Source organism: Podarcis cretensis (assembly GCF_951804945.1).
Source record: "Podarcis cretensis genome assembly, chromosome: 10".
Taxonomy (NCBI): Eukaryota; Metazoa; Chordata; class Lepidosauria; order Squamata; family Lacertidae; genus Podarcis; species Podarcis cretensis.
The window spans coordinates 34,956,921-34,979,034 of record NC_137179.1 but is presented as its reverse complement, the minus strand read 5'-3'; the positions used below and the strand labels follow the sequence as shown (position 1 = coordinate 34,979,034).

The window sequence follows — 22,114 nt, the reverse complement described above, 5'->3', positions numbered from 1 at the left end:
GGGTAAAGTGCATGAATATATTCACAAAAATAACAAGCAAAAATGTGTTATTTTAGGAGAAATAGCTCACAAAAATGTGTACATTAGTCAAAACTTCATACAAAAAAAGTGTTTATTAGGAGAAAATTGAGCTAAAATGCAGATTTTCATGAGGATTAAAAAAATAAAATAAATCCACAATCTGCTGCAGAAACGTGAACTGAATTTAAGTTTGGAAACTGAAAGACATGAAATTCACAAAACCTTTCTACTCCTAAATGCTAATTCATTTCCCACTGCAGCACTGGGATATGACACAAGAAGGAGGTAAATGGCGCCCTCTCCACTCCTCAGAGGCAAAGAGGCAGGGCACCACAACAGCACTAGGACTTTTTTGTCATCTGGACTTTTAAACTATTTTCCATGATAGTCAATTATTGTTATATATATATATATATATATATATATATATATATATATATATTAAAAAATGAAATTGTAGTATACAAATATTTTAAATAAATAAAATGCAGCACTCAGTTATAGCATAAGTGATTGCAATTGCTGCTGAAGATCCTAGTACTGCAGTTTTAACTGCTGTTGCTGTGGTGCAGAGAACATGCTGGAGCACTCTGCAAAATCCTAAACAATGCCAGATTTTATCTGGAGATAGACTGTGGCAGTTGCTGTTTGTTTTGTTCAATGCAACCCATACTGCTGCGGAATGTGGGAAGTGGCTGGCAGGCCACTTTTGAATAATAATAATAATATAATAAATTTTATTTATATCCCGCCCTCCCCAGCCGAAGCCAGGCTCAGGGCAGCTAACAACAATAAAATAGTGCAACAAGACTTCAGGGGCCAGGTTCAGGCTGTGGGCATGCAGTTCCCTACCCTTATTTTAAGAGGTGCCATGGCTGGCACTCATATTATTCTTTGATAAGATTACTAGACAGATACCAGAACTTTCCAGGCACTTGATAGGATAGGATATATATAGGATACCTGAAAACTATCCTAGCAAAATTAAGAGCAATTCACAAGGAGTTCTGAGAAATGTGGGTGTTCAAAAGTGCTTGTACCACTCTGCAGCAGTTACCACACCTTTATAAAGTGTTATAAATAATTTGCTGTTCGTTTTCCAACATTCAGCTGTTACAGTATTATTTCTAATGCATTATTTTCATTCCAACCCTGCATGCTATATATTGAATATTTTTGTTTTTTAGGTCTGAATCGATTGCTTACTAATGGCTCCTATGAAGCTGCATTTCCTCTTCATGAGGTATTATTTCATATTATTTTTCTTAGCAAACACAATATAGTCTCTAGATGACTTTTACTAGAATTATCATCAGTAATATTAATCCTGTTTTTTGCTGGATTGGGTACAAGTATTTTGTAGAAATACTTGCCTTTGAGACTCAAGGCATTTCCACACCATCGTTCTATTGTACAATAGAGTCTGACAAATCTCCAAGAAGAGCTTTGTTAAAAGGCTTCAGAGAACAGTTTGTATCAGGGATAGGCAACGATGTTCTCCCAAGATGGACTCCAGCTCCCATCAACCCTGACCACTGGCCAGTCACATCTGGAGAGCACCACATTTTGTGAAGTTGATAGATTCAGGAGAGGCCATGTGTGACTTAAGTGGTCGAAACAGATGTCAAATTCCTTCTAGAGGAATCCTCCTCAGAGGAGGGCCTGGTACACCCTGAAGGGGACCATAGAGAACAAGAAGTTAGGCCAGGCAGCAGCAAGGCCAAATTAGAACCACCAGGCCTTATGGCATCCCACCTAATAGAAAGTCAGAGTTAGAAGCTGAGCCACGTCCAAGCCCAAGAGAACATCAACTAAGCAAAGTGGAGAACCACTGGAGTGCTCATCTGAAAGCCAAACCTTCCTTGAGAGTAACATGCTACTCGGGGCCACTAGGGGCCGCATTGGAAGATGGCCGACAATACCATCTCTCCGACCCACATGGGGTAATTAAGAGGCTGTTATGGGAGTAGGCAGCCTCCCTTGTTGCCCCAAGGAAATGGGGAACACTGCCCTTGCCTGCTGTGCCCATAAATCACCCCCTAATTCGAAAGAAGGGGGTGAGGGCCCTAGGCAGAATGCCCCCATGTGGACCTCCACTCTCCTGGACGCTGTCTCTGATCGCGCACTAGTTGCAGCAATTTGGAATAATTAATTACAAAAGAAGCAAATGCACATATTTCAAGTGAAGAAGGGGAGTGAAGTCTGCTAATTTAAGTGACCTCTGCGAAAGAAGACAACGGGCTGGAGAAACAGGAATATTTTACGATGAAGATACACCAAAGGCGGGGTATGTTGACAACGGGGCTGAATGGGGGGGGGAACCTTTTTTACTTTCCTTCTGTGTGATTTACAAGAACCCCTCCTCATTAGAACCGTCGGTTGAACTGACCCAAGCAGGATGATTAAGGTCTGTGTGGAGATAAACTTTAACCAAAAGTATGCTTTATGGAGATCGAGAAGCAATAAGAGCTTTTGGGAATGGCGCAGCAATTAATTCGGAGTCACCATCTTGCCAAAGGATTTATAGCCGGGAGGAAGAATGGACTTGGTTTTCAGACTGCATTCCTAGTGAATCTCCTCAGAGGTTTTGAGAAAGGAGGCAGATTGGTGAAGATTAATGACGCTAAGACTGTTTTGATGTATGGAAGTGATGTTATATGGAAAACGTCTGGATATGGCTACTGGATAAAAAAATAATAATAACCACGCAGGATTACAAACTGTTCTAACCAGCTTGCGGAGACTGTCAGAGGTCACAAAGAGAAAGGAAAAATATATGAAAATTACAGCAAGAGATGTGGAAAAATAATAAGAAAGGACTGGGTAGTACTGTGAACATCATAAGGTTAGATTTGTGGACATTAAAACAGCAGTAAGAAGCAAGAAGTTGATTGGATGCCTTCGGAACTTGAAATATGGGTACCCCCAACAAAAATTTAAAATTCGGCTGTGTAATTTGGAAAATATGTAATTTGGTTTGATTTGATGTGATTGGTCGGTTAATAAAAATTATTCTTAAAAAAAAGAGAGAGTAACATGCTACTCATGAGGAGCTGCTTCTTCATTAGTAGATCAAACTCCTCAGATAGCTGTGACAATCACCAGGTGTGCCTAGAGTGGGACATAGCAGGCTCATAGATAAATGCCTGCAGTTCCTTAGGAAAGTTTCTGGAGCAGCTTCTGTACTGCAGCTTCTTGTCAGCTGTGTTGTCTTGCTGTGAACCTGACTTTCCTGTGTGTGTGACCTTGGCCTGTGACTGGACTATGGTTATTTCATTAACTGCCTCCCTCACCGAACTTGACCTTGGAGTTTGACCTGGCATTGCTCTCTGGACCTTCCTCAAAGTGGACTCCAACTTCTGGTATCCTTATTCCTACAGCAGGACAACAGTACCCAAAGTGATCATGCCTGGGTGACACTATAACAATTCAAATTTAGGAGTGCTGGTATTATTATGTGTTCCTTCCTGTCTGTTCCTATAAGAAAGTAAACAACAGCATCCAGTATTAGCTGAAGTGTTACAAAGTTTTTGAGGGCTGGTCCAGGAGTAATCAATCTGTGAGGTTACCTGCGTATATTTCCAAACCCTGCCATACTTTGTTGTTAGGGTCATGTGATTGTTAACATGTATAAAACAGCTGTTCTGTGATCACTGATCCTATGTAACTGATAGATCAAAGTACATGTCTTGGGATTTGCACAATCATGTAAGAAAAGGTTACAAACGTATCTAACAGCAAAGTTGTTTGTTCTTTTTGGCTTATTTTTGTGCGCCTTTGATAAGAAATATACAATGCAACCTTAATGCTAAGATCTTATCTGGAAGCCCAGAAAAATAAAAATTTCCATTAGAAAAGAAACTGCAAACATTAGATTTGCTTCCTTTGAGTGCTCTTATCTTCCTTCAAAAGTTTCTGGGAGTTTGTAGACCCAAGGTTAGGAATTGGAATCTGAAGAATAGCAATATGCTGTTTATTTGTGTGAAAATAATACTAAATGAATATGTGTGTGTGTGTGTGTGTGTGTGTGTGTGTGTTGCTTACATGGATAGTATGTTTATTCTAATGAATACTTCTTCACTAATTTCTCCTTTACAACCTTTATTTTAGGGTGGTTACAGAAGTAAAAAATCCATAAGAACTCATGGGGCAGAAAACCACAGGCATCTACTTTATGAGTGCTGGGCTTCATGGGGAGCTTGGTATAAATACCAGCCTTTGGATCTTGTACGGTAAAACCTTTTAAAAACCAGTTCTTCATTTTTTTTATATATTTTGGTGTGTTTGGATGAATTAAATCAGCTTGATAAGTGGCAGAGAAGAGCTGGTATTCACTGGTAGAGCACATAAATTGCGTGAAAAAGCTCCTACGATCAATCCCTGACACCTCCAGATAGGGCTGAGAGGGGACCACTTCCTGAAACCCTGAGTAACTACTATAGTATGTGCTGAATCATGGACTTGTGCTAAGACACAATCATAGACTTGTGCTAAGTATTACCTTTTCCTATAGTCACAACAACTAGATTTCTGGCACTTTTAAAACCCACATTGGCACCCCAGATGGCATCTTGCCCACTTAAGGACTGCAGTATGAAGTCACAAAGTGTCCACCCAATATCCTTAGTTAAAAGTTGTGGCTTACATCCCAACTATAAGAGACTTAGTATGCCAGCATATAAGTGCTGAAGATGAACTATGGCCAACCTCTCTTCCAGCCCTTCATCACCGATGTTGCATCCGCATTGCAGGTGAATAGACCACCACCAATGCTTAAGAGTAAAGTGTGGCTGAAGCTATCATAACTGAGAATGGTGTCTGAAAGTCTGCAAATGATATAGTACAGCAGTAACACATTTTCTAAAATATAGCAACTGCTAGGAGATTTGCTTTCTCTGCGTTTGTTTTTAAAACGGATTTCCTAAAAGAAAAAAAATGTAAATATTTTGCAGTAAATGCTGGGTTGATAAAAAGTATATTTGTAACTATATGAAGTTATTTTAGAGAATAATTTTAAATGAATAACAACAATAGGAGATTGCTCTTGGACTGCATTTTTTTCTGCAAACAGATCTGGTGTCAGTACCAGGCATATTGGGGCATTTGCCAGGATCATACTGCCCCATCAGGGACCACTGCTTACATGTGCCCTGGACACCCCCCCAAAAAAAACAACAACAACCCCAGTGCAGTGCTCCAGGCTGTATTGGGCAACTGCTCCCAGCCATCATATTAGTTTCCCATAAGGTCACAGAGCAGCAATATATCATTGTGAAAAATTTAAGTGGCAGCTAAACCCACCCACCCAAGATGTTCAGAACATGGTCCAGGCTCTACTGCCCCTTGCCAAGGCATACTAATAGAGGGGCTCCTTTCAAACCTGGTGCTTGTCCTGTCTGGAAAATACAACAAACCACAACATGATTTGATTCCTAAATCACTGTTGAAGTTCTCTTCCTTTTGAAATCTTTCACCTTATTCCAAGGGTGCTTTTTAAAATACCTAGCCTAGAAATCTCACAAGGGTCTTCTTGGGGCATACAGAATTTGGCAGCCTAATAATGGTGGGCACACTGACCATTTTCCAAATGCATTACTCTACTATAGTAAAAGCTAAGAGTTAACTTCAGAGTTCTGCCTTAGTAGATGACTAAAATTCTGGGTCGCTTGGGAGTAATTTTTGAAAATCATTTGTAGCTGCAAATATACATTGTTCTATGACACTAATTAGTCTCTGAGCTGCTGCAGTCCATCTTTTTGTTTTCTGTTTACTTAGCTTTCTTCATGTCACAATATTGATTCTTTTTCTCCATTAGTCTAGAAAAACAGAGATAAGTGCTTATAGTGACTAAGTTGCTTCAGAAGCAAGCAAATTGCTCTAGTAGTGGCATTTGTTTCTGGTCATCTGTGCCACTACCCAAGGTAAATATCCATCAGACTTGAGCAGCATGGTTAAATCTTCATATCTCCTGGTATCCAGAGTTCAAGGGACATGTGACAATGGCACATACTCAAGATCACTCAACACAGCACACTTGAAATCCTCCCTTTGATTTGCTTTAGTTTCAATGCAAGTTTGGCCATGGAGTAGCAGGCTTTAAGTTTTTTATGTGGAAAGAAGAAGCTGAGATTTTCATGAAATACCAAGATTCAAGATTCCCTGCTGCCCCAATAAAAGTTTTAATGCATTATGTACACCTTTGGATTATGTACACTATGTACACAAACCACCTATTGTGAATCAAGATGTATGTTTGCAGAGTTCCTGTGGCCCCTTGTGGGAGTTCTTGTATGATACCCATTACCCAGTCCATGATCTCACAGGCACTATTCAGAGATACCAGGGTATTAAAGCAGCTAATAAACCGCCCTGTAGTCTCTTCGCTGGTGAATGCTACCAGATCATATTCAAGTTCCATTGTTACTGGGAAAGCTTGTACAACTGCTGCTTTCTCTAGCAATAAATTTGAAGTCTTAATTCTGCAGTGCCATTAATCTGGCACATTCAACAGTCATTAATTTTGGTTTAATTACACCAGCTGGCCACTAAAGTTGCCAGAAAGAAGCAAGGAAACAATGTGTGTGAATGATCTGCACAGTTCTGAATAGATGTCCCCATGGGATGCTGTGATGTGTAGTTTCTCTATAAAGCATGTATCAAAAACTTTTGTTAAAGGTTCTGGATGATCTCTTTATGATCTCCACCTGAAATTGGTTTACAGGTTACTGCAGGAAAAGCTCCAAAAACAAACAAACAAAATACCCAAAAGGGTATAAAAACTAATAGCTCTTTCAGTTGGCTGCATTTCCTCACTTGAAATTACACATGTTATTGTCTGCAGCAGAGCAGTCATTCCTAAATGTTAGACCCTATCAGTAGCTCACCTATATCCTCATGAATGAGTTGCCTGCCTGCTGGCAGCACTATCAACTTGGCAATTAAGACATTTCCAGAGCAGACGACATCTGTTGATGTCTGCCTAATTTTTTGCATGTTGGTGTCAGACCAGGGATGATGTGTCGGGTTTGTAAGATTAGCCAAGGTAGTAGTTAGGAAGTGTTAATATTCTCAGTTTCTGAGCTGGTTTCCTTTAACAGATACTGCATCGTTTGATAACTGAGCTCTGTCCGTGGTGCTTGATCTTTGAAAGCCCTTTGGCACACACAGAATAGGAAGTGACAGATTACTATGTGAAGGCATGCGAACTGTGTGCAGTTGGTGGGGTGTAGTGGGGAGCCTGAACAGCTTAAACCGACCAACTGCGAAAAGTCTTGGCAGACATGTATTGACTCTATGCAGGCATTAAGTTAAATGCACATAGGTTGGGAGTGGGGTCTGCTGCTGTGGTTCTCCCCATTCCTAGTTCATACATACTTTGCACCAGGGGTGGGGAACTTCAGGGACCCTCCAAGCCTCTGTCCTGCCCGTGGGACTCTACGCTTGGGGCTAGTATCAGTTTCTGGGATTCTTGGGCAGCATGAGAACCCACTCTCAGGGCCCACTATTGACAAATACCCAGGACCACCATTAAAGAAATCCAGCCCAGCGCTCCAAATGTCAGAGAGCTGAATCTAGCTATCAAGCTTTAGAGTGTCCCTATGTGGGCAATGTAAATGGCAGGTAGATCCAGCCGCCTGGGCTGGTCAGAGAACTGGCAGTGTCTGCTGCCAGGTAACTACTGATACAGGACATGCACCAGACAGCACTTTCCCCCAGAGCCTCTTCAAGCATACAGTACGTCCTGAACAGGTTTATGTGGGCAACATGGTTACGCAGCCCCTTAGTGCTTATGTGTGTGTTAGGCATCAATCTGATGGAACGGATAGGAATGAGGCAGAGTTGCCAAAGCAGGTCTCATGGGAAGTGAAAATGATCCCATGAAGTTCACTCATTCTCTATTGATTGTTCTTCTGGCTTTGGGTGGCTAAAGTGCATTTCAGCATCTCTCAGTAATAATACCCAACAGTCATATCTGACAGGGCTGGGAGAGCAAAGAGATGGAACTATTGATCTGATCATCCTCAGTACAGTCCAAGCTCTCGTCTGAATTACTGTTCTGCCAGTGGTATGTCAGTTTTTTTTTATGGTAGCATGATGTGAATGATACTGTTTAGCTGTGTCAATGTTCACATAAAGCATGCCAATAAATCATTACTGGCTGTGCTCTTTTAAAACTACAAGTGAAGAGGCCCTGTGGATCCCATTCATACACAGAGAGCAGTTTGGTACACCCGCTCCTCGTCCTTTTGCAATGCATAAATTAACACTGACATCATTTGGGGTCTTGGAAGCAGCTGCTCATTGGTATCAGAAGTCACAATGTGTGCACTGCTTCTTGGCTGCAGGACTGGGCAGGGATTTCAAGTACTGAAGGAGACAAGAGAGCAAAAAAAATAAAAAAGCACCTATCCTAGGGAGTGGAGAACAGCAGTATAAATAAATCTTAGCTGAGTGTTCTGCTTCTGCTTTGCTTTACAGTTTTAAATTATAGACTTGGATTCATGTAGGCCATGTAAATCCCATAGACTTTAAGTTTTCTTTTGCACTGGAGCAAACCCAGATTGCTATTCAGTATGTCAGCCAAACAATTAGGCCAGAAGTTTCTCTCATGCAACAAAGACAGATCTGCAGCTGTTGCCAGTGTTGTTTTTACACTGCCAACCTGCTGTCCTTGTCACAAAAGACCACATTACGGTTACAAGTTTATCAGTTCAGTCGGAAGACCCAAGGGACCTTCTGATTGACAGAGGAATACAAAAACAAATTGACTGCATTTGGCAAGTAAAGCCTGAACTTCAAGGAAGATCATTGGAACATGCCAAGCTGCCCCACAAAAAGACATTGTACCGTGCAAAATACAAGGTGTGGAGTTAATGCAAGGTTGGTTGGGCTGTAACTTAGAGAGCTGATGATCCATCCATTCAAAGCCCAACAATTGCCCCTTGTTTTTAATATAAGTAAAATGTCATACTTCTGAGTCTCTGAATAATATACTTTTATGTTAAGAACCAGTGTTCAGTCCTATTAAAGGTGTCTTCCTAACTTTGTTGCCTTGTGTTTTTGACAGACGGTACTTTGGTGAGAAAATTGGCTTGTACTTTGCCTGGTTAGGCTGGTATACAGGAATGCTCTTCCCAGCTGCCTTCGTTGGACTCTTTGTCTTTTTGTATGGAGTAGCCACATTGAACCACTGCCAAGTCAGGTGAAGTGAAAACAAAACATGGCTACTAGTGTATTTGATATAAGCAAGCATTGCATGGAGGTCTTTAGTGATTAAATATTATACAAATAGCTTAAATAGATGTATTCAGTTCAATAAATAAATGTATTCAGTTGCTATTTAACATGCCCACACACTAGTATTGTTCTGATCTTTTGTTTTACCCCCCTCAGCAGCTCTTAAACAACTACTACCACTACTACTAGCTTTTTCTGAAGTAAAAAAAATGGCTTATTTTAGGTTTGTTCTGTTTTTCTCCTGCTCATTACTCCACTGCCCAAATTATGAAAGCACTCTGAAGCGTGTTAGTTATAAACTGAGCTATTAATCATGATCTCTTCTCTTTTCCAGTAAAGAAGTCTGCCAAGCTACAGAGATTATAATGTGCCCTATATGTGATAAATACTGCCCCTTCATGAGGTTGTCCGACAGCTGTGTTTATGCCAAGGTAAATTTAAAAAAATAATAATTAAAAATGCTTTTGGCTTTGTACAGCAACAGTGTTTTATTTAGTACCATGAAAAACATTGTTTGCCTTTTTAAAACTTCCAAATACTTTAAATTTAACTTTGGTGCAAATGAGTGCAACTCCTTCAAGGGTGATGCCTCTGCTTAGGAAATTAGAGTATTACTAACAGAAGCAGGACCAACTATGGTATTGTTACATTAAAAATATTATTTAATTTACATCCCACCTTTTCTTCAAGGATCTCAAGGTGGCACACATGGTTCTCCCCTCCCTCATTTATTCCCCACGACAACCCTGTGAAGTAGGTTAGGTTGAGAGGCAGTGACTGGCCCAAGGTCAGTGAGCTTCCTGACTGAGAGGGGATTTGAACTCTGATCACTCAGATACTAGCCCAACACTCTAATCACCACAACATACCGGCTGTTGTGCACCTCAGCCTCTGAGCACTGAGGAACTTGGAAGTGACAGTCCATATCTCAGGTCTGGTTTCCTAGTTTAGAAGCATGGTCCTTAACCTTTTTTGGGTCACGGACCCCTTTGAAAATCTGATGAAAGCTATGGACCCCTTGAACTTATTTTTTTCTGTGTTTTTCTGTTTCATGGACCCCTTGAAGCTCATCCATAGACCCCCTAAGGGTCTGTGAACCACAGGTTTCAAAAGCCTGCTTTGGAATAAAGGTCACTACAAACTCTGGTGTCTCTTATTTGGTTTTATCAACACATATATACAGTGTGAGCATAAGAAGGAAGGGCTCACAACATTAACCCTCCAATAGATAGTGGTTCTCCTTAGGTTTTTAAGGAAGTTTCCCAGTGCCATAGCACTGGATTCACACATAGAGCAGAATTAGGCGTCTCTGTGCTCCCAATCTTGCTACTAGGTTAGACTGGCTATTATTCTTTCACACTCACCCCCAGCCAGGAGAGAGGGGAAAGGTAAGCCCAAAATCCCCCATGGCACTCTCATTCAGAATTATGTTTCTCCTTCCTGCCTGATGTCCCACCCCATGAAAGCCCCAGTTTCCCCTGGATCACTTCAGTGGTCTGTGACTGTCTCAGCTCAACTGGGATAGGCCCAAATCCGTCCAGATAGCTCGAATTTGGCTTGGATCTGGTGCACAGCCTTACCCTTTACGTTCAATGGTGCAATTCTGTACTTTTCCTCTGTGAGCTTTATACGTTCTAAAATAAATCATGGAAGCATGCCTCTTCTCTGCAGTCATGCAACTCTTTGTATGATAACACAAAATGTAGCCAATCTGATAAGGGTTTGATGAGGTCTTTTTGTGCAGCTGACACTTGTGTCTTGAGCTTTTAATTCACATATATCTTCTCAGTGTAATTAATTGCTTGCCTGTGTGTCAGGGTCTTATGTTTTTTCCCTCAGGAGAACAGTTCAAGCAAACTTCCCTTTGATAGCTTAATGACTGCATGATTTCAGAAAGGCTCATACAAAGAGGAATATATTACTGTAGGCTACCAACGGGCTGACATGCGGAAATAGTGGTCTGGTTGTAAAAACATACCCAAGGCTTGGCTTGCTACTGATAGCCAAATCATAAGCATATTGGAAACTTCTCCTAATAAATGTTTGTCATCCTGATATTAGGCCTAACCCTTTGCAGTTTAAGCAAATTTCCTGAGTAAGATATATCCCTTATTTTTTACACAATGGAAAAATATAGTTTTGAATAGAATATTTAAAATGAATTGCTGAACCTGATTGTCTTTTCACAGGTAACACATCTTTTTGACAATGGGGCTACTGTGTTTTTTGCTGTTTTCATGGCAGTGTGGGGTAAGTTCTGCTCTAAAGGTGGGTTATGTCAGTACTTTTTTTGTTTTTAAAAATCTTATTCTATTCTAAATATTCGATGATTTTAATGGTGCTCTGGGCTCACTTCCCTACCCCACCCCACATACATTTGTAGGTCACGCTTTCTAATTTAGAAAGTTTCCAAACAGCGCGTTTGTTCATCATGTTCATGCAATAGATTGCCAGAGACTACTGATATCTTGAACTCAATATTAAATTAACAACAACATGTTTCAATGTGGCCCTTGGCACTCAATCAGTTGTCTGCCAACATAGTCCACAATCCTGTTAATGTAGAGGATTTATGTTCTGGAAAGTAGCAAATGTTCATGTTTTCCAAAAGAATAAAGCTCTTTCTGTCTGATACCCTGCTGAGATGAAAGGCTCTACAGAATTTATGGCCTTTGTGGCCAAACACAGTCAAATCCTTCCTCAAGCGATAACGTCCAGACCCAACATTTATTTCAGGAACAATATTAGATCTGCAGGATTTAGATGGTGTGCTTTGCAGGGGAGGGGGCCAATCTCAATGGTGGAACACATGCTTTGCATGGGAATGATCCCAAGTTCACTTCCTGGTATCTCCAGCTATGACTGAAAAGCAGTCTTGTCTGAAAGCCTCAAGAGCCATGGCCAGTCAGCAGAGACAACCCTGAATTAGATATATGTAGAGTCTGACTTGGTATAAGACAGCCTTCTGTGTTCCAATGTCATTCGTGAATAACTCCCAAAAAGAGTTAGAGCTGGGACATTAATGAGCTCTGAAGGGAACTATTGAGCAAAAGTTCAGAGAAGGCTGAAGGACTTACATACAGTAGTCACTTCCTCAACTGCAGGACTAGGGAGCCTGTGGCCTTCCTGGGACTACAACTCCCATTGGTCCCAATCAACATAAGTGATGGTCAGAGTTGATGGGAGTTGCAGTCCAGTAATGCCTAGATGACCACATGTTACCTAACCCTGCTCCATCTGGTCCTCTGCAGGATTGTTATCAGAAGCTGGGTGATGGCTTGCAGCTGTGTTTTCTCCCCCATCCTGGGTAGATTAGACTACCCCCCCCCAATAGTTCCCTGCTAATAGCACTGCCTGGCTGCCAAATGGGCACTCCTCTAGCAAGTTTGGGCTTCTCGTCTGTTTCTGTGGATTGGGAGTGGTGGGAGAGAATTAGGGTTCAAGGCAGGGATCAGGATGGGCAAGGCATCTCTTCGGGCTGCTTTTGTACTGGTGTGGGTTTCTCCATGTCTTCAGTGTGAGTGGGCTGCTGTGTGGGGCCCCCCAAAACATCTCTGGCTCAGCTGGAATCCTGATATTCCAGATACAGAATTCAGGTAATAGTTTTTTAATGATGTTTGATTGAAAATCTCTTAATGTAGTAGTGTGTTAATCTTTAGAATCAAGAGGTGTACTTCCAAACTGGAAACGGGGAGTACACAGGCATCACAGAATTTCTCATTTGGTTGCCTGTCGCAGTAAAAAATGTTTATTTTTACTTATTTTTAACACTGAGAAGTTGACTGCTTAAGCATTACATAGGGCAAGTGGTTTTACAAAAGTAGTATGTTTTGCTCCTCAAAAGAAAATATGTCTGTTTGCATGATAAAATAAAATGTGCCCTTATTCGACTACAATGAGATGATAAATAAATTAATGTGGTTTTTTGTTAATATTTCTTTCCGTTTCTCTACTATAGCAACTGTTTTCCTGGAGTTTTGGAAAAGACGACGAGCAGTAATTGCCTACGACTGGGACTTGATAGACTGGGAAGAAGAGGAGGTTTGTATGTCTATGCTACTGCTTTACCAGTGAGAGAAGAAAGAATATTTAGTTAAGTTGGCTTCAAAATACAGATTCGGCTTTAGAGAAAGAAAGTGAGTTATCCCAGCATGGAGTTTGATTCCCTTCCATCCTTTCCGGAGCCTTTCTAGGCCATGGCATTTTACATTAGCTGAGTCACTGACACAGCAGGTGGATGAAATCAGCCAAGCAACAATTCCTAAAATAAAATTGATTGGCAGCTGTACAGGCAAAGCGAGGCAACTTTGTGAAGTCTTAGACCTATTTCTCCCTGAGGTGGCAAGCCTGTATGCTGGGTATAAGGATATCAGCTTGCCAAACCATGGTTTAGCAAGCCAGGAAAGGACATCGGGATTCTGCAGTTGTCCTTCCCTCACCTCATTTGCATACTGTCATTGGCCCTTCCACCCTGTTGTATTTAAACCAGAATTCCCTGTAATACCCAAAATTGTGAACTCTGCTTCAATGCCAGTTTACCAATCAATACTGGTTAGTAAACTTACATTAAACCAGAGTTCCCTGCTTCGGATGTAACCAGGAAGTCTAGCCTAAACAGACCAGGACTGAAGCAGTTTATGTGCAAAGGGGAGAGGGAGAAATGTGGTCCTGGTACTATTTACAGCTTGCTAAATCACTGTAAGGCTGTTCCAGTATTCGAATAAATGTGGGGGATTTGCATGGCTGAGTGCTTCTCCATGCAGAAAATTTTTACATGAAAAACTGGCATGTCTAGTAGATAGGGGCTATTTTCTTGCCACCTATGAAATGGTGGCTTACAGGAGACTTGTTGTGAGCCTACAATATGTCAGTAGGCTGATTTGTGGAGGGCACAAAGACCTAATCTGGGTCAGGGATACTTTACTCAGTAAATACAACACTCCTTGCCAGAAACAGAACAGCTGTTTCATTTTCTGCTGAGGTATATAATGGAATTAAGTTTATTGAAGCTTCTATTAATTGCTAGCATCTGCTATCAATCCTCTCATCTTACTCAGCAGAGCATATTACATAATTTGCTGGTGTGATCTTGAGAATCTTCTTCACACATCTTTTAATAGCTTTGTTCATAGGAATAAATAAGTTAATTTACCACAGAGCTTAATTTTCAGCTGTGAATTGTGACATTCCTGTTTTTCTCATTAGCAGCAGCCCAATCCAGAATTTATTCAGGATCACACAGACCAAAATTAGTCTGTTCAGTATGTTGCTTGTATCTTTCTAGCTTGTGTAATTCCACCTGGAGGCAGAACGTGGGAAGAGAAGGTGATCCTAAAGGTGATCCTACAGTTCTGACTCCCTTGCTAAGCAATATTTTTTATCCTCAGGAAGGAATTCCAGTGCTATAGAAAACCCTTAGTTTTTGGCAGCAGCAGAAAGCACTTTCTCAGCAGATATATCTCAACTGCTTTTCATGTTAAATTAAATCATGTAATATTGACAAAATTATGATAACCTGGGGCTTCCTGTACAGGACTTTGTCTAATTCTATGTTTAAAATTTTTTCATATGTTCTTTAGGAAGAAATACGGCCCCAGTTTGAAGCCAAGTACTCCAAGAAAGAACGAATGAATCCCATATCTGGAAAACCGGAGCCTTATCAAGCATTTGCAGATAAATGCAGCAGAATTATTGTTTCTGCATCTGGAATATTTTTTATGGTTTGAAAAATATAATTCCTTTTGAACTGTCTGAAAACTAGACTTTCTCATCTCTGTTAGCAAAATGGGGGGAGCTCATAGATTAGTTTCATAATATTATTAAGCTGTTCCTGATGTTTAAAATGGTTTGTGTCACGGTCTGACACAGTTGTTTTATAAGCAACCATTGTATAAAGGTATTTTAGCATTCTGTTCCTGAAACTTTTTCCTGCCAGAAGGTTCTGCTGACTGGAAAACTTAGGTGTTACTAACATATTCAGAAAAAGCAACTGATACAGTACTGTACTCATGAGACTATGCCACTTTAGTATAAAGACAGGAGATTTCACATTCAAATTACTCCACCACATATTCCTGCCTACCTTACGTGCAGGACACATTATGTACAGGACACATTAGGTTATTTTAGAGCATGATGCATTCAGGGCTGGATTACCAAATAGGCAGAAGAGGCACCGGCCTTTTAGGGGCCCTGCAACAACAGATCAAAATAATATTGATTTGATCTTGAAAGAAAATGTGCCTAATTTGTTGAAGAGACAGCCCACTTGCATTCCCAGATTTTAAGACAGTTGCCTGGGCAATTCTCATGACGCAGACAAGCCCATTTCCCTGCCCTTGAATATATTCATGCATAGGAAAACCGTCATGTCTGGAATGGCTGTATTAAGGATTTGTGTGTAACATAAATTTAATTTTTCTTTTTCAGGACTGTGAGTAAGCCAACCTTAATTTTAGTTGTGTTACTGAAGAGGATTGGCTTGAGGATTATTGATAAACAATTCACTATTTCAATTTTAATACTTGATCACAATTTTCTGAAGTGGTTTTTTTTTTTTTTTTTACTTATTCTTAAATAGCTGAACTACATTTTGTAAAGGCATTTCAGCATTAAAAGAGCCCCAAACAGAGTGTTTTCTTGCAAGGAAGTAGATGGGTGTTTCAAGCTGCCATGTAATAGTAATTGTAACCACAGTCATTAATGGGTTTTCTAAAGTTTACAAGCTGAAGTGCTTCTCTAAGGGGCAAAGGCCAGAGGGCTGGCTTGGTTTGTTCTGTCTACTAGGAAATGAAGCTCAGCAAACCACTCTCTCCTTGCTTTTGTTGCTTCATCTCCCATATTGACAGTAATAATGCTTTCCATTTAAGTAAGTACTTCATCATCTGAAGGTCTCAAAGCACTTTGCAAACATTATACACTTGAGCCTACTCAATGGACTAGAGACCATTTCTATATCAGTGGTATTCACTTAGTTCTTCGAAGATCTCATTTGAGACCTGAGTTCTTTTTGTATCGTTGAGCATTAGTGTTAATTGACTCCTCTGAGAAGAAGCGGACATCATGGTGTCATCATAAGAGGTTTGGGTGTGCTCAGCATAAGGCCTCACTTCAGCAGAACAGCTGAGCATGTTTCTAAATTGGCCTTAATCAGAAAAGCAATTAAGCAACTGTTAGTTTAATTGCTTTGCTGAAACAAAGCTTCATTGAACCCTTCAGATAAAAAGTGTGAAACTGTCAACATTCTGAAAGGGCTTCACAAAGCCTAAGTAACTTTGCTGTTGAGAGGAGGAGAAAAATGAAGTTCCCATCTAGAGAAATGCAAATTTGTTGCTGCAATCCTTTACAGCGTTACCTCAGGTTACATATGCTTCAGGTTACCTACGCTTCAGGTTACAGACTCCGCTAACCCAGAAATAGTACCTCAGGTTAAGAACTTTGCTTCAGGATGAGAACAGAAATTGTGCTCTGGCAGCACGGCAGCAGCAGGAGGCCCCATTAGCTAAAGTGGTGCTTCAGGTTAAGAACAGTTTCAGGTTAAGTATGGACCTCTGAAATGATATTCAAAAAATATCATTATAAAATAAATAGGAAGTGCCTTACAGACACTTCTTTTTAAAAACAACAGCAAACAAACATATAGTTCATTAAAGGGGGGGGAAACACCCAACTGTAATACATTTGAAACAGTGGCTAACTGAGCAGACAGCAAAGCTAAAAAAAATGTTAGGCAAACTGGGAAGTTTATCTTTGGCATCTCGAAGACGATAGCAGCTAAGCCTCCTTGGGGAGGGTCATCCATGTCAGGGACACCACAGTCTAGAAAGCCTTCTATGTGATTAAGATAATGGTGGTGCTGGTGTTTAATTGTAATAATTTGGGACTTGTATGGAGAAGAAATTATATGGCTAGATTTAATTGGCTTTTTGCAGACTTGGTATTTTGGACACAGGACAAGAAGATGACATTTTATTAAGATGTGGAAGCAATCCAACATGCAAGAAGAACAAGTAGCTTTCAGAATTGTCCCATAGCCCACACACGTCATACACCACCAGTGTCTCAAACTTCTTGAGAAAATCAGAATACATTTCTGGGTCATCCTTGGAATGTTTGGATTTAGACTTCACTTCTTAACAATTGCAGGAGAAAATTTATTAGCGGATTGATTTTCAGCCTGTTCTATTTGTTCTTCCCCTGCCCCTTTAGATCTGTGTGGTGATTGCTGCTGTTTTTGGCATTGTTATTTACCGTGTCGTGACTGTCAGCACTTTTGCTGCCTTTAAATGGGCTTTAATCAGGAATAACTCTCAGGTTGCAACTACCGGGACTGCTGTATGCATCAACTTTTGCATCATCATGCTACTGAATGTTGTAAGTAGAGATAATAATATTGGAGTACATTTCAAACAGTTTTGTCCTTTTTAAAAAAAGAATAATGCATTTCAACTTTTTTTTAATGGTCAAATTCAGCTCTAGCCTAAGCAGAAAACATGTTATTTGAAAGGACTTGCAGTAAAATTCTAAATAAATAATGCAGCAACTACAAGTTTAAGAGCAATGAAGAGGTTAATGTGCAAGAGAATGCAGTTGGTGTTAATTTATTCTTGTATGCATCTGTCTTGACAAAATTAGATGTCTTGATTAAAGGACATTCAAGCAATATCTCCTAAGACAACTGCAGAGCTTCCATTGAAATTGTCACTGCCTTTATCTCAGAGAAACAATTGCTTATTAGGCTGCAGCCCTCCACATGCTTCCTGGAGAGTAAGCCCCATTGGACACAGCATTGAATTGTGGTGCACATATCAGGATTGCTTTCCATACATTTGAAAATAAGTGAACCCCAAATATTGTGGTGGTGGTGTGACAAAATTCAGTGGTGGAGAAAGAGGTGCAGGGATTTTAAAATCTCAGCTAGCATTTGAAAGCTCTAGGAGGAATAACCAATACAGAACATATCCCTCAATCTAGCAAGGGACCTTAGCAGTGTGGAAGGAAGTCTGCTTTCATAAACCTTTCCAAGGCTAGATGGCCCATGGCTCAAGTAACTCTTTTGAAAACCTGAAACCTTATCAAAAGCTGACATCCTTAGCAAATAATGCTTTCCCACCCAACAACTGATTGATACAATTTTAGCTTTTAAATTATTTGTTTATTATTTAATTAATTTATACCCTGCTTTCTAATGCTCTTCCAAAGCAGCTCTGGGTGTGTTCTCCTGGTTCAGAGACATAGACACAGTGTAAGTGCCAAGAGACATTTGTCCAGCAGGATGTTTGAAATAGTTCCAGCCAGAACCCAAGTTCATTTTTAAATAAAAAGTACTTCTCACATAATAGTCATTGTACCAATGAGGAAGGATTGAGGAGGGAGGGTTGTTCTTTTCAAAAATGCAATTTATGTTATTACATTACAATCTGTTTAGATGCTGTTTCTTGTTTTGTTGCAGTTGTATGAAAAGGTTGCTCTTTTTCTTACAAATTTAGGTAAGTAATAATAACAATGAAGCAACATATTGGATAACATTTAAATCCATTCTTCCAGTAAACTTCTGGCCATGGTAGGGATGGGATGTTGGCTTTTACCTTATAGTTAGCCCCTGGGAAGCCAAAAAGTCTCGAACCAGCCCTGGTTCCAGATTCAGTCCCTGGCATATCTCATAGGATCTCATGTATTAATTTTGTATTTTACACACTAATCCTGTTCATAGAGCCAGTATGTATACTGAATACCAGGGGGGTGGAAGGGGAAAACAATATTGCACAACACACTCCATCACCTACCTATGCAAAGTTGACTGTCAGAATAGATCCCAGAACAGATACAAAGAGTTTAAGAGCCACGATCCTGGGACAGAAAGCCACTCAAGTCTTTAGCTGTAGCAAAATGACTCCATTGTGGTTTGGAATTTTCCCCTCCAGTATTCTATAAGGCAAATATGATGTTTCATTATTTCTCAAGCTTGATTCCTGCCCCCCCCTTTCACCCCAGAGTCTCTGTGGCATGCATATTCTATGCCTGAGTGGGTGTTTGAATTGCTGGTTCACATGCTTATGTCCTAATTGGAGTGTTGGTCTCCCAGTCACCCTAACGAACATTAAGAAGCAAAGTCCTCTCCAACCCGACTGTCAGTTTGGAATTTATAATCCAGTGTCTTAGAGCACATTCTGTCAATTTAATTACAGTATACAGCAGAAGTGAACCCAGTGTACAAGACTTCTATAAACATGGAAATGCCAGGCAGTCTTTCTGTTTGGCAATTTGAAACAGAACAAAATGCGTATCCTCTGGCAAATTTACGATTCAGTCATTTTCAGCTGTTACAAATTTTTACAAAACCAGATAGAGGATCCCAGAGTAGAATTTTAAGCATCCCTTGCTTTTGCTTGCATACTGATAAAATTTGCGTTGTCTGGTTCTGGGATCCTATGCCTCACACTTTGAAGCCCATTAAAGTCAGTGAGACATGTCTGAGTAACCATTTATCAGAGCTAAAGAAGAGTTCTGCTGAATCAGAAAGACCAAAGGCCCTTTTTGTGCAGTTCTATTCTGTTTCTCAAGTGGTCAACCAGTTGCATCTCTAAGAAGCTCTCAAGCAGGACAATAGCCCTTTCTTGCTACTGCTCTCAGGCAACTGGAGTCAGACATACTGCGTCTGAACGAGGATTGGGCTGCAAGATCAGCCATTTTGTTTGCAAATACAGTGCAAGCTCTGCAGAGTTTTTAATAAATAAATAACTCTTATCAGACAATTAAATCTGACTACATGTTTTTAAAATCTGCTCTCCCTTTTTCACAGAGCAACCTCGGACTGAATCTGAGTGGGAGAACAGCTTCACTTTGAAAATGTTCCTTTTTCAGTTTGTCAATCTGAACAGCTCTACTTTTTATATAGCGTTCTTTCTTGGAAGGTAAGGTTAATAATGTGCATTGTGCCTGCCTGGGAAGCTGTAGAAAACTATCAAGGGAGATGGAGTGGAAGGATGATATTGCTGTTAATTTTAAGTGCTAAAGCAGAGGTTGTCAACATGGTACCTTGTTGGACTTAAAGCTCCCATCATTTCATACCATTAGCCAAGTTGGCTGGGACTGTTGGCAGTGAGGATCTCACAATATCTGCAGGGCACCACATTGGTGACTCCTGTGTTAAATATACCATAAATAATAAAGAGTATCATGTTTTACAGAAATCCTATCAAATTCTGCTGCTATCCAGGTTAATTTAAAAAGTGTTTAAAATTTAAAGGGTTATCTTCATACTCGGAGTAAACTCATTGACCCTAATTTTACCCTGCCTATCATACCAATTTATGATCCCAGGATGGATTACAATATAAAATATAACAACAGAAACACCACAGTCAATAAAATATAACAGAATAGAAACAACCCCTTACCCCACTCAGTAAAGCACAAAATGAGTTGCAGACTGGCATGATTGAGTTGAGAGAGGAGGGGGAGAGGAGAAGAAAGAGAATTCTCATAGTTTACATATGGATTGCCTAATGTACTTTTCTGTATGCCCTGTGCTGCTGGGTACAAGATGTTAAGTGCCTTTAGACTTTCCATTTTTACTCTCAGCTGTCTATTACATCAATGACACCTGTTAATGGAACCTGATAATGAGTGTTAATGTGAAATGTACATTACAAACACCTGAAAACTAAGATTTATCATTTACTTGAAGTTGGATGGAAAATTTGCACCTGTTGCAAAGCATTTATGCAGCAGGGCTGAAACTTCCTCTAGAAGTTGCATTTTAAATTTATTTTTCATTCAAGCTGTGAAACCATTATTATATAAAAGCTCAGGGCAAGCAAGAATATCAGCATTCCAGTACAGCTACAATCTATCAGGAAAGTTTTCTAGGCAACCTAGTTTGTAATGAATGATCTTTGTAGAATAGCTGATATCCACACTTACCACTTGTACAGGAGTTGTTCATGATGAACTGCACATCCTGGTTTTCCAGCTAGGTACAAAGCATTTTAATGCTGAAGTTCCAGAAAGGAACTGTGGGTAAACATTTGCTCAGAGTGATAACCTCTCTATGCTGACTATCAATAATGACTTTCATATATTCAGACATAATTTAATTTAAATGAATATTTAGAAATGCTGTTTAAATGCATATTTAATGTCATTTCCCCTAGAAAAATATAGCTGGAATGATTGTGTTTGGTCTTTTCCTGTTGTGATCAGAAATCTAACACAAAAGGGATGATGGTTTCTCTTATGTTGAAGATTTACAGGTCACCCTGGTGCCTACTTGAGGCTGATAAACAGATGGAGACTAGAAGAGGTAAGTGGCGTATTGAGGCATATTGTACAGTTGTATAAACTAGGGTCAAATACTATCCTATGGCAGCTAAATGATTCACTCTGGAAAATAGGAATGTCTAGAATATATGTGATTGAATATAATATATTACATAATTTTATAATTAAAAATGGAAATGGAATGTTATATAAAATAAATTAAAACTGGTGTATCTAACAGACAAATCACCTTGTTGCTTCTTTTCAACTGAACCTTGTGAATATTTTGAGGGTTTTAAAAATCCCTATCTGAACAACAACAGCAATTTAAAGGATGACATCATGGCTTTTGCTAGAAGTGGGACCCTACTACATTTTGTTCTCCCTTTCTAGAACCAGTTAAAATGTTCATTTGCTGGGGTGCTCCTGTCCTCTCACATGACTCTACCATATCACTTGTCACAAGGGGAGACACTCCTTTGAAAGTGCCAACACTTCTAAAGTCATGTCCCTCATCAAAACTTAACACCTCAAAAAGAAGTGGCAGTGGGCGCTTAGATTGTAAAGAGGTTGTTGAGGTGCCATAAGCAGACAA

The 22,114-nt window shown here is 40.0% G+C and overlaps 1 protein-coding gene across 2 annotated transcripts in view; it reads left to right on the top strand.

The window, feature by feature from the left end:
- The window catches only part of ANO4 (anoctamin 4), a 167,766-nt gene that overhangs the window by 116,996 nt on the left and 28,656 nt on the right, over positions 1 to 22,114 (top strand). For both annotated transcript variants that reach the window (XM_079991894.1, XM_079991895.1), the window contains 11 exons: positions 1,209 to 1,264; positions 4,132 to 4,253; positions 9,089 to 9,223; positions 9,593 to 9,689; positions 11,448 to 11,508; positions 13,217 to 13,299; positions 14,838 to 14,978; positions 17,467 to 17,631; positions 18,710 to 18,746; positions 20,060 to 20,171; positions 21,505 to 21,562. In XM_079991894.1, coding sequence (XP_079848020.1) covers positions 1,209 to 1,264; positions 4,132 to 4,253; positions 9,089 to 9,223; positions 9,593 to 9,689; positions 11,448 to 11,508; positions 13,217 to 13,299; positions 14,838 to 14,978; positions 17,467 to 17,631; positions 18,710 to 18,746; positions 20,060 to 20,171; positions 21,505 to 21,562 — 1,067 coding nt within the window. The remainder of the gene's footprint in view (positions 1 to 1,208; positions 1,265 to 4,131; positions 4,254 to 9,088; positions 9,224 to 9,592; positions 9,690 to 11,447; positions 11,509 to 13,216; positions 13,300 to 14,837; positions 14,979 to 17,466; positions 17,632 to 18,709; positions 18,747 to 20,059; positions 20,172 to 21,504; positions 21,563 to 22,114) is intronic.